Below are 11522 nucleotides of genomic sequence, written 5' to 3'. Positions count from 1 at the left end.
GGCGGGGGTGGTGGGGGGGAAGAGAATTTTAGCAAAGTCAGTACAATTACTACCTTTCAATTTGCATACCAGTCACTAGTTCATCTCTCCATGTGAAATTTGGTGCTCTCCAACCAAGCACTGAAAGGAAGAGGTACTTGCTACATTAGTAGGTGTAGAAATACCTTAATTAGCATTGTGGATGTGATGTTATTATCCACCATATTAAGCAAATCTTTATCAGGATTCGTCTTAATAGCCAATAAGAAGAAAATAACTTTCCGTACCCTTAACAAAAAGAATGAGAAAAGAATAGCCACCATTACCAATTAGTGCAGGCAGAAGTCTGTTCACTTGCCTTATCTATTACTTTCACATAGGATCCAAGGTCAAGCTTGTGTACAACTGGCAATGTCTATTAATATGGAATTGGAGTACTTTTTTATTTTTTTATTTTTTTGGTATTGCCCGAGGCAGGAATATTCATAACAAGTAAATACAGTTTGCAAAGATGCAAATCCTGCTTGAGTCAGGGCTGCTATGAATCCGTAATGTATGAGTCTACTATATATTGCCTGTAATCAACCCTTCACACTAAACTAAACCTATGCAGGTGAAATGGACTGCAATTAATTTGTATGCCAACTGGAAATTAATGTTAGTAGGAAATTAGTGTGAGATAAATGAGTCTGGCCTTGACAAATGTCGTAGTTTTTAGAAATGGAGGAAATGAAATATTAAGTTATTAACATTTTGATCGAGAGCCAAAACACATGCAAGATCAGATAAGGGCAGAACTTGCGACAGGACCAGACCGGTGAAAATGTTTATTTGGCAATGTCTTTGTTTACAGACTTTCCACTGGTTGATTCTAAATTATACGATTCCATAATCATTTTCAGGTTTCTGCCCCACCATATCGAAAACTGACAGCATTCTGTGATTCAATAAGCGGAATGAGTTAAACTACGAGGAAGCCATTAATGTTATCTCGTTTTCAGGTCTGAAACCCTTTCCTTCATTTCAAAGACATCAGACTCTGTATCTCCAACAAAACAAGCTACTCCTCCCTTTACAAAAGCGCATGCATGAGAGAGTAGTGGGAAATCACATGCAAGAGCACCTCCCCTTCTCATCCCTCCATTGGTGGGGTCACTCCATCTCATTTTGCTTGGCTAGTGGGATCCCTTTCTCTTCCGCGCCATTGCGAGATTGATACCAAACATTCTCCTCACTACATCATCTCTGACGTCTTTAACAATACCAAGATCGAACTTGTTCTCTTTCTGAGACAATGTTCATCCATCGTTTTTACTTGGCAAAAAGATATCTTCTTTGTTTTTGACTTATAAACAGGTTCATCTCTTTCACTTTTTTATGTTCTTTTTAGTCTTATTGGTCCGTTCCTTGACCTTTTCTGGGGAGATTACCCTTTAGAATCCCAGGACTTGATTCAAAGTTCAAACCCAACATTGTGAAATGTGGATACAGCCCCTTAGAGAGAGAGAGTCATGTGAGCTGCTGGGGCAAAGCTAATCATGTCTAAATTAAGATGTGAACTGTAGACAAATTCCCACCCCCACCTGCACCTTGCATTGGTTGAAATGATTGCCAGTGGGAGCATTCGGAAAACCAAGAACTGCGATAGTTGGGTACAATTGGACCATTTTAAATTCGTTTTCTCTATGTGGATCCTATATATCACTAATAGAAAAACCAGCTCTGCGCCATCTAACCTCTCTCCTTCTCAATTTTTTTTGTTTGTTCTTTCTGTCTGTCTGCATCTCTCTATCCGATGAAACACATGTTTTAAGTTGTTTGTTAGTTTAATCAATGTGATATACTGATACATGCAGCCGGAAGTTTTTTCATTTTAAATATAAAACTCTTGTTGGACGATGTGGTTTCTTGCCTTTTAAACCGATTCATTATCCACATATTGGCAAACAATTACCATGTGAGATTATTTATCTCTTTAATTTCATTTTAAAAAATGTGGAGAGCCCAAAGTAGAGGGAAAATCGGGTCTAGTGCTAGTTAGGCTTGGAAGACCAGATCAGATACTGTCTGTCAGGCCTGATCAACTTTCAAGATTGGCTCATGTTCGATATTTTCTAGCCTACATCAGCATCAAACAAGCAAATGTGGGTTTCGTCCTAGCCTTCTGATTCTGATATTTGGCTTTAACCGTGGATTGCCCAATGCTATTTCCTATCTTTTCACTTTTTACATATCCTCAAATTTCAAGCTGGTTTTGTTTCATTAGCTAGGACTAGGAGAAACAGGATTTGGAAAATGGTGACTTCGTGAAAACAAATTGGGTAGTTCTCCGAGATGCACAAAGATATTACTAGTAATCATCTGATTGTGTTAGCGGAGATGGCAATGGAGATGCAAACTCAATCCTGCAGCAAAACCTAGAGAAACTAGAAAAAGGAGATCCAAGATTGAAGGGTTTGATTCAAGCAAGAAGTTAATCATTGAAGTGCAAATTGATCTTCAAAAGAGAAAATAAAATGCCAAAAGAGCAGTTCACAATACTGCTTCAGAACTAACTGTAACTTGTAAGAATACAATTATTTAATTTATCTCCAATCTAAAATAAATAAATAAAAAGACAATTATTCATTAATGGTAACAAAGAATGTAATATCATGAATAATGCTACTTTCCTGAGGCCTAATGTCTCTGCTCACATACCCTTTTCCCTCTTTCTCTCCGAACTCGTTCAAACCCACCTTCCCTCTCCGCTCCCACAACCTCTCTCCGAAATCCCTATGCGCGAAATACGACTCTGCAGCCACCGAAACGCCACCTTTCTCTTCTTCATACACTTGAATAGGCAGCCTCTCGTAGTGTCCGATGCTGGTGCCTTCCAGTTCATCCAGTCGGGCTAGTCCCCGAGTCGACACGGAGTACAACTCGCCCTTAACTCGATGGCCATGCCCAGGAAGGTTGATGAGGTAAGGGATACCGTATGGGCCTATAACAAGTGGGTGGGGTTGGTGGGTCACATGGGCACCTAAAAACACGGAGTCTTTTTGGCGGATAAGGTCTTCAATTAGATAGTGATTTCCATGGCCTTGTTTCAAAGTTCCGTAGGTGAAGATCAGGGCTTGTTTGGCTTCAGCCATGGCCAGAGAGACAGAGAAACAGAGAATGAGAGGGTTGATGGGGAAAAGCCAGAAACAATGATCAAAGAATCTGGAGTGTTTCTTTGGTTTTCTTTCTAAACGTTATTTCCTTGTTCGGAATGCGAACCATTGGTTTGTGAGGGCGAACAATCTGGGCCAAGCCCTAGGTTTAAATGGAATGTAATAATCTTTGATATTACCCCAATTTGAGCTTCAAATTAGGGCCCATTCAGGGAAAGCAGTCCAGAACCGAAAGCAACGCCCGCACCAACTTTTTGTTGTATGAGGCCACAACGTTAGAACCTGAAACTAGGGAAGTTAGTACCAGAGAAAAAAAATTTCATCTCAGCTTTGGGGAGTTTTGGACAACTACGGGGTCCCTCTTGATATCTAGATAATATAAAAAATAATCCAGCATAATTTTACTCCACTTTTTTCGTGTCTCCATGAAAACACTCGAAAACCTTTTCTTCTGCAGCCAAAACAAATGACTGTTCATATCAGAATCGCACTGTGGTGGTGGTGACTGGGGACCACATGGAAGTCCAATTGGGCCACTGGCAAAAGATTTGGCAATTGGAGGTTTGAGTTCTTTTCTGTTTGATTTGACGGCTGAACAGCTTCAATCTGTGCTAGCACTTTATTGATTGGAGGTCAGCTCCACTCCAAAAAAACTTGGATGTATGATGGGACGTTGGGAGGAGGTTTCCGTGCGGGTTTGAAGGGTTTTGGGCCTATTTTTGGATAGACAAGGCCGAATAGGTTTTTCTTGGGTGGGGCCTAAAGATTTTTTGGGCACCAACTGCAAATACAGTCCAACAAAAGCAAAACAAAACAACCGGGGGGCCAATACAGGCTATGTTTGCCTGGCTGGGGTGAAAATTTTTTAAAACGTTATTTCCCCCAAAATCTTGTCACTAAATACTGGGTTTCCCATGCATATTTTAAAGCACCAACATGAAATTCATGGAGGGCGCCCGATCTTATCCATGTCACTTCGTAATGGCATTTGGTCCTTAAGTCATAACCAAAATCTTAAGTAGCAGTTGTTTGGACTTGGGACCCCAAAAATTAAAACTAAAACAACAGGAGACACAGTCATTTTGACCAAAGATGGTCTCGATTTTCGTTGCAAAGCGCGTTATCCAACTTCTAGACAAAGGAAAGCCACACTTAACTGGACGAGTAGCTTCTTGACACGTTCGTGATCAATACCTCTGGTTCCACCTGACAGGCACTCCTTCCCCCACTTGTTAAGAAAATAAAATGAAAAAATAGGCGTTCGTGTGCATATGTCTGTCGCTATTTGAAATGGCACAAGTCCCTAACATGCGTTAAAGAAAAAGAAAAGGAAAAGGAAAGAGATTTAGATGTCTGATTTGAGACCTCCAATGAAAGGAGAGCAGTTGTAGCTTTTTTGTTTTTCTCCATAGTGCCGAACCAAATACCAAAACGACACTTACACATTCAATGTGGGGCATCTACCCACATGACTTGCCTTAACCCCCATGTTCCGATCCTCCAAGGAGAAGAAGATGATGGGTTCTCTACTCTTTGCTTTACACACATTTGCTTTGAACTGAACACCTCACATATTTTACGAGATTTTTATGGAGTTGATGGCTATCCTAACTCATTCATTTCTTTCACTAGTTTTCCTTGTGTTAACTTTTCCCTTTCATTTTGACTTCAAACAATTACTAACATTCATCCATATATATTGCAAGGAATATATGATGCAAAAATCGTGTTGAAGAAGGGTTGATAGATGCATGATCTGATGAGGGGAGATTAACAATAGGGAGAGGAAGAAAGATTGGTAGGGCTAGAAAAGGAGATAGTTGTACTCTTTTTCTCTGGATAATGGGGCGTGGGCTCTCTCTCGGACTGGGGGTCTTGGACAATGGACAACTTCATTTGAGATCGATCATTGATCACAGGGTACGTACAAACTACAAAGTGAGAGATGGATGCATCAGTTGTTGTGCAAAAAGGCGTGTTCTCGTGTACTCTCCCTGCCTGTACATTGTACCCCGACAAATATCCCCTCCCTGGCATTGGTTTATGTGTAATTCCCTTCATTCACCACGCTTGCTTGCTTGCATCTCACGTTCTCATAAAATCTCAAGAGAAGCGTCCGATAACCGCAAACCTCTAAAGAACATGGTGGGGTAACAATAATGCACGATTCAGTTTCACCTCTTGTGGCTGAGGAAACACAATGGTCAATGGTTGGTTTTTCAAGTTACTAGAGATTTACCCTCCAAGATTCTGCCGATGTTTAGAAAATTAGCTTCATTCAGGGCATCTAATGTACATGGAAGTTGGAACCCCACGATATAATTAAAAATGTGCAAATCATTATTTCTATTTTTAATAATAATTGAATTAGAATATAACTTTAGACGAAATAGATGACAAAATTGTTTAAAATCCATATAGTAAGTATTATAACAGCCATCCTAACAAAGAGATATTTTATTAAAAAACACAAAGCTTTTGAATTTCAAGGTCAATAAGAACTGAAACGCACTTTCAGAACCAGATTCGGTGCCCTCGTGACTCGAGTTGGGAGATTGATAGCTGAAAACTGTGGCAATTTGTTACTTTTAATTCTCTCTGTCTTCCATAAGAATTTTGAGCTTATAGTAGCTACAAGATGTTTGAAAGACTCAAGACGGTGACTAATAGGAATTGATAGTTGGCATGCAGTCAAAGAAAATACTTTTATACAGGGCTGACTAATTCACGTTCAAATTAAGCTGTTTGTCTTCGTCGAACTCCCCTTAAATCTACTTTGGGCATCCCTTCGCTGAATGCAAATGCGGACTATTCTCAATACAATGCGCGTTTTCAACTGACAACTTTTTCTTTTTTTTAATGGTTGCTTTTTTGACTGTCTTTACAATGGATGATTCTTAGTCTAGTTGACAATGGGAACAAAAATTGTCTGTCCTCTCTTTCTGTTCGGGATTAAAGATAAGATAATATTAGATAACCTGTTATTTACATTAAACACATTAAACAAGCAGGTCGCAAAAATTTATATACGAAGCAAGGAAGGAGCAGAGATGAGCGTAGACGATTTTTGTTTTGGTAATAGGATATGCTCTCTATGGTATTGATCAGTCTCAAATCTTGAAATTTATAAGTTAATTGTGTCAAGTGCAAGTTCACTTACAAACAAGGCTCCTGGATTAAATAAAAAAAAAAACCCAAAATATAACAAGAATACCTGACACTCAAGAAATAATACTAAGATCTTGTGAAAATAGAAATGAAAAAATATAGTTGTTGAATTGTTTGATATGATGAAAGTTGATAACCGAGTCGAAGTAAGTAAAAGATTTATGCAAGATTGAATCCTAAACTATTAGGTTAAATAGATTTTGATTGTTAAATTGAAGTAAGTTTAGATAGTAAATTAAGATTGTATTTGAATATTTGATTTATTAATTTATATATATTTTCTTACTTGAAAAGTAATGTTTAAATTTTTTTTTAATTAAAAAAAAAATATATATATATATAGTAAGTTGGGGGCAAAATTAACAATCATAACACGTGGATGATGTATTCTTAATAATGTTATCGACGTTGGAGAATTGAGGTAGATGATCTTGACTGTACAGGGAGTGAGTGAGTCTAGCTTCCCTCGTGAGGATGCGGAGGACTAACTCAACCTGAGAGGGTGGTCGGGACGCAGCTTGTCTCCAAAGCCTTTTCAGCATTTGTCCTGCTCTGTTTGGCAGTTTGTCAAAAGCAATTGCTGCCACCATTGCAATTTGGATATATGATACTGTCGAACACCCTTTTCCAGTTTTCTGGCCTTTTGGGTTGAATAATATCCATGACCTTAAGTCCCCACGTGTCAGAAACCCAAGAATCAAGATTCTCTTCACACGCCCAAGTTTCCTACCCTCCTTATGCTTCTCCATCCAGCCATCTTTCTTGCCTGCCTCTGCGAGACTTTAAAGACCATTATTATTTACATACTTTAACATGCTTTTGCAGTTCATACACAGCCTTAGTTTTCTGTCAGTCCATACTTTGGACTTTGGCGCATCAAATTCTTTGTTTCTCTGTTGCTTTCAATATAATTAGTTCCCTTCCCCACAGCACCACCCCCCACCCCAAAAAAAAAAAAAACTTGCAAACATAAAGTGGCAATCATGCTCTATAGATGATAGCTGACTGACTGTCAACTGCCTAAAATGAATGCAGGAAAGCAGGGGTACTGAAAAAAGTTTGTTTTATTTGCACACCCAACCAAAATGAATTAATCACGACATGTAAAGGGAAAATATTTCAAAAGAGAAAGTTGAAAAGTTGTTTTGGGTATTTTTCTCATCTTAGTAACAAATTGATTAGTGTGGCCAACGTGAAAATTCTTTCACCAAACGAAGGGGCAACTTGTTGCCTTTAGAAAAATTATTATTATTTATTATTCGAATTTAGAGTTTAAGATTTAAATTTAAAGATTAATATTTTTAATTAATAATATAAAATTATAAAATAAAATAAGATATTGAAAAAGGACAAAAATATTTTATTTCCAAGTGAACATGTAGTTAAAGACACTGTGGTAAATAGTGTGCTGATCTCATTTAATAAAAGGACCACAAACACACAGCTATTTAAGTTGTATTAATATAAAGAAGAAAATCAAGAGGATGCTTTAAAGTTGGTGGCTAGAAGATTTAACAGTTGGTCTGCTCGTTTATGGATCTTTAATGTCAATATAATAACAGCAAAGAAATCAATTGATTGCTCCACCTGCACAAGCAAAAGAGGGATCAATTCTCCAACCAATACACCAAGTTTTCACCCTTAATATTCAAGTTAGAGGTCGGCTTTGGATTAATTTATTCCTTTAAGGATCTTGGTATTCAGATTACATGTGCTAAGGTTCTGCAGATTTGTATAGAATATTGCTGTTTGGGGGGTTGGAATCATGGTTTAAATCCAGTTGCAGATTCTGAATCCAAACATTCACAGCATTAAGGTTGTGAAGGTCCCCACGAGAATAAGAATTGAGTAGTTTCTGAAAACGTCTAGTGTCTTTCTTGGCAGACGTTTCTGGTTAGAAATTATGTTTGTGTCGGCCTCCCCCACCTTTCGCTGTAGAATGGTGCACAGCTTTTTTGGGTATAATTCCATTTTTTCTATCAGTAAACTTGGTAAGGAAAACATGATGCTCTAATTGACGAATTGTTTTAATGAGATGAAGGTTTTAAAAGATTGAAATTGTAATATTTATATAATTATTTAAGTTAATCATTATTAGTAACTTGAATTTAAATTTTTAAAAATCATGTAATTTAGATTCCAAAAATTATTAAATTAATAATACTTAGTTCTGAATCATTATTAAAATATATCTAAAGTTATCATCAAATTTAATTGAATAATGATATCAAAAACACCAAACATAACAAAGCAAAAAAAAAAAAAATACTTATAATTAGGTGACAATAATAGGAAACAATTATTGTAATAAGTTGGAGATATGAGCAGTAAAACTTTCAATAAAGGTAGTAGTTAGGGAATTTTTGCAAGAAAATTTTTGTTTCTAAATTTATCAAACATTATAAGTTTGATTAAGGAATTGGCTATATTCGGAATTAAAAATTCATGGTAGCCTTTTTTTTTCTTTAAATTCATGTCACACTTATTGGAAAATACAACTCATTATTGCTTTTTGTTTCTCAATGTCTCAAAACATCGAAACTTAAACAACTATATAGAGTTGATAGGTGGGAAGATAAATGAATGGATGCCTTTGCAAGGGGCCCCCTAAATTATTGTGAGATTAATTTCTTATGTAATCTATGACATTATTGACATTAATTATTAAATTTCTTATGTATATTTGTTGCGAAAGGTTTTAATTCGAATAACAGTTACTTAATGTGAACTATTGAGGAAACTTTTTAAAAAAAAAGTTATGTGAGAAATTTATTTCAGTATTTATCCTTATAGCACAAACAACAAATAAGATTGATTGAAAATGAACTATCCCCCACCCCACAAAAAATTTATTTTGAATAACTTAAATATTGTTATGTTTTGAATTGTCTAAATTTGGATTGAACCCTAAATTTGAATTATTATTTCTTTTTTGCTTTTTGGGGGAACGCCTGGACAGATTTCATCTATAAGCATTGCTAGGAAGATATTGGACACATTATACTTTGTTCAACCAAACTTCATTCCTTCCATTCCAATTGCATGAAGGAAACTTATTACTGGGGCCCACATTCATGCTGTAGTAACAAACTATTATTGCGAATTGATTGTAAAGTTGAAAGAAAAAGTGCCTAAACCTCCATTAATAACGCCATCCCTACCTCACCTAGTTACCCAAACTTCATCATGGCAAAAGCTGGTCTTATTCTCTTTGAATAAGTACTCTTTGGGGTACAAGTCTGGATTTGCTTCTTCTTTTTTTTTTTTCCTTTCCCCCACTCATTCCATCTCTAAGACAGTACAAGTTGTGATTATTTTCTCATGATTTTCTCTTCAAACCACTTGTTTTGTGGGTCCAATTAAGTTACTTCCATTTCCATCTTTTCCAAATGCAATGTTTTGTCTAATTTTTTATTTTCGAATGTTTTAAAATAAAAATAATTTTATAGACACTTAATATTTTCATTTTTTTTATATTATGAATTTATGATTTTATTTAAATTTTTATATTAAAAAGTATTGAGTATTTATATTGTTAAAAAAATTCAAATTTGAAATATAAAATTTATCAAAATCAAAACCTCATTTACAAACTTTTCTTTTTGGAAATGGGAAGGAAAACCCATACTCTTGGAGAGTTAACATTTGATTAAATTTTATACTTACGAGAAATAACACCAAACTAAAATTCTCACATTCATTGTGGAATGAGCTGGAGGCTCCCTTGAAATACAAATTCCTTGTTATTTATTAGAGCAATAAATTATAGAATTAAGATGTGTTTATTACTTTATTCGATGGGGAATGGGCCATAACTTCCAAGATATATATAAAATATGTTTTTGTCAAGAACATGGCTTAATTTTGAACCACTAAATCAGAGTGATTAGCAAGTTTTGTGCCTTAGCTGAACCACTCCGTTGCCATAGTAATCTCATTAGCAATTAATCATATGCAAAATTGTCAACTCTGTAATAGTGCAAACAGTTGTGATGAGAATTTAAGGATTTCTTTTTTAAAAATGAAAATCATATAGGTTTGTGACTATTGCCTCGCACAAAGAGATTAAGAGTTTAATTATCCAATTAATATTAAATCCACCCCTTCAATCAATCACCCAAAAACTTTTTGAGGGTGAAAACAAAATTAAAAAAAAAACACTATGATTAAGCAGAAGAAAAATTAACACATGATATAATCCCCCCCAAAAAATACATTCAAATTTCAATCAATTAAAAAAATTGAAATTACTCAATCAAGTATTTCGTTATATTCCTTAAATTCCGAAAAGTTTAAAATAAAAAAAGGAGGAAATAAATAATATATTAATTAGTCATATTTTCGTTCGTTTCTGTTGTTAAATTTTGACATTACTTATTTACTCTACAAATTATAAAGAAAAAAGAAAAATAAAAAAAAAGGAAAAATAAATCAACCTCTATACAAAGGAGAGCGTTCTTGGAAAACCAATTTGGAAACTCTAGTTTGCCTGAAAACCTTCATCGGACTCGGGAAATACCAGCCTTTCCCTTTAGTGGAAGGCGACGATTTCAAATCTCCGATGCCGGAATGTGATGTCACCGCCACCGACCTTGACTTCCTCATCATCCTCCTCCTTTCTTCCTCCGCCGCTATTCTCTCTTTCTCTCCTTCTCTTTGATGATCTTCACTCTCGTGTCGCTTGCTCTTATTACTAGCTCTAAACATCGACCAAAAAGACGGCGTCTTGCTCTTAATACCCGCCAAATCATTCTTTTCGCTTAAACTCTCAGGCTTCGATCGGAGAAAGGGAATCGCCAGGGATCTGGATCGTCGGAAAGCAGGTTCGCCTTCTATAAGATTAGAAACTCGACCGACGGCGCCGACACCTGGCATATCCACGGCCGCCGCGGCTGAGAAGCGAGATAAGGAGGATGATGACGAGGAAGAAGAAGTGGTTGCGCTACAAGCGCAGGGACGCGCGTGGGCGCATTCGGGGCAAAGAGAAGCGAGTTTGTCTCGGAGGCAGACCGGACAGATTCCACTTCGGCGTCTTCTCGAAGGATGCTTCGGACATTTCCAGACCTCTTCTTCGTCGACGTAAAACGCCATCTCTTTCACTGAAGGTATCTCCTTTTCTTTGTATTGCACTTTCTCGAGAAAGCTCTTGCGCTTTCTTGCTGTTTCTGTTAGGTTCCCTCTCACTTTTCTTCGCAGTTTTCTTTGTGGTGTTCGTGAGGG

At 36.5% G+C, this 11522-nt stretch overlaps 2 protein-coding genes across 2 annotated transcripts; both read right to left on the bottom strand.

Moving 5' to 3' along the window:
* On the bottom strand, nt 2427-3430 carry LOC18606031 (putative gamma-glutamylcyclotransferase At3g02910). Its single transcript, XM_007039422.2, has one exon. The coding sequence runs from the start codon at nt 3111-3113 to the stop codon at nt 2601-2603; it is 513 nt and encodes a 170-aa protein (XP_007039484.2). The 5' UTR covers nt 3114-3430; the 3' UTR covers nt 2427-2600.
* LOC18606029 lies at nt 10538-11522 on the bottom strand. Its single transcript, XM_007039420.2, has one exon. It carries the CDS (start codon nt 11391-11393, stop codon nt 10734-10736), a length of 660 nt encoding a protein of 219 aa, XP_007039482.2. The 5' UTR covers nt 11394-11522; the 3' UTR covers nt 10538-10733.

This window comes from Theobroma cacao, chromosome 3 (genome assembly GCF_000208745.1).
Source record: "Theobroma cacao cultivar B97-61/B2 chromosome 3, Criollo_cocoa_genome_V2, whole genome shotgun sequence".
In the NCBI taxonomy this organism is placed as follows: Eukaryota; Viridiplantae; Streptophyta; class Magnoliopsida; order Malvales; family Malvaceae; genus Theobroma; species Theobroma cacao.
The sequence above is the reverse complement of the archived record's forward strand: the minus strand, read 5'-3'. Positions and strand labels throughout refer to the sequence as shown.

What these genes read in the sequence shown, in the direction of transcription:
- LOC18606029 (XM_007039420.2), bottom strand. Translation starts at nt 11,393, where the DNA reads ATGGCGTTTTACGTCGACGAAGAAGAGGTCTGGAAATGTCCGAAGCAT.
- LOC18606031 (XM_007039422.2), bottom strand. Translation starts at nt 3,113, where the DNA reads ATGGCTGAAGCCAAACAAGCCCTGATCTTCACCTACGGAACTTTGAAA.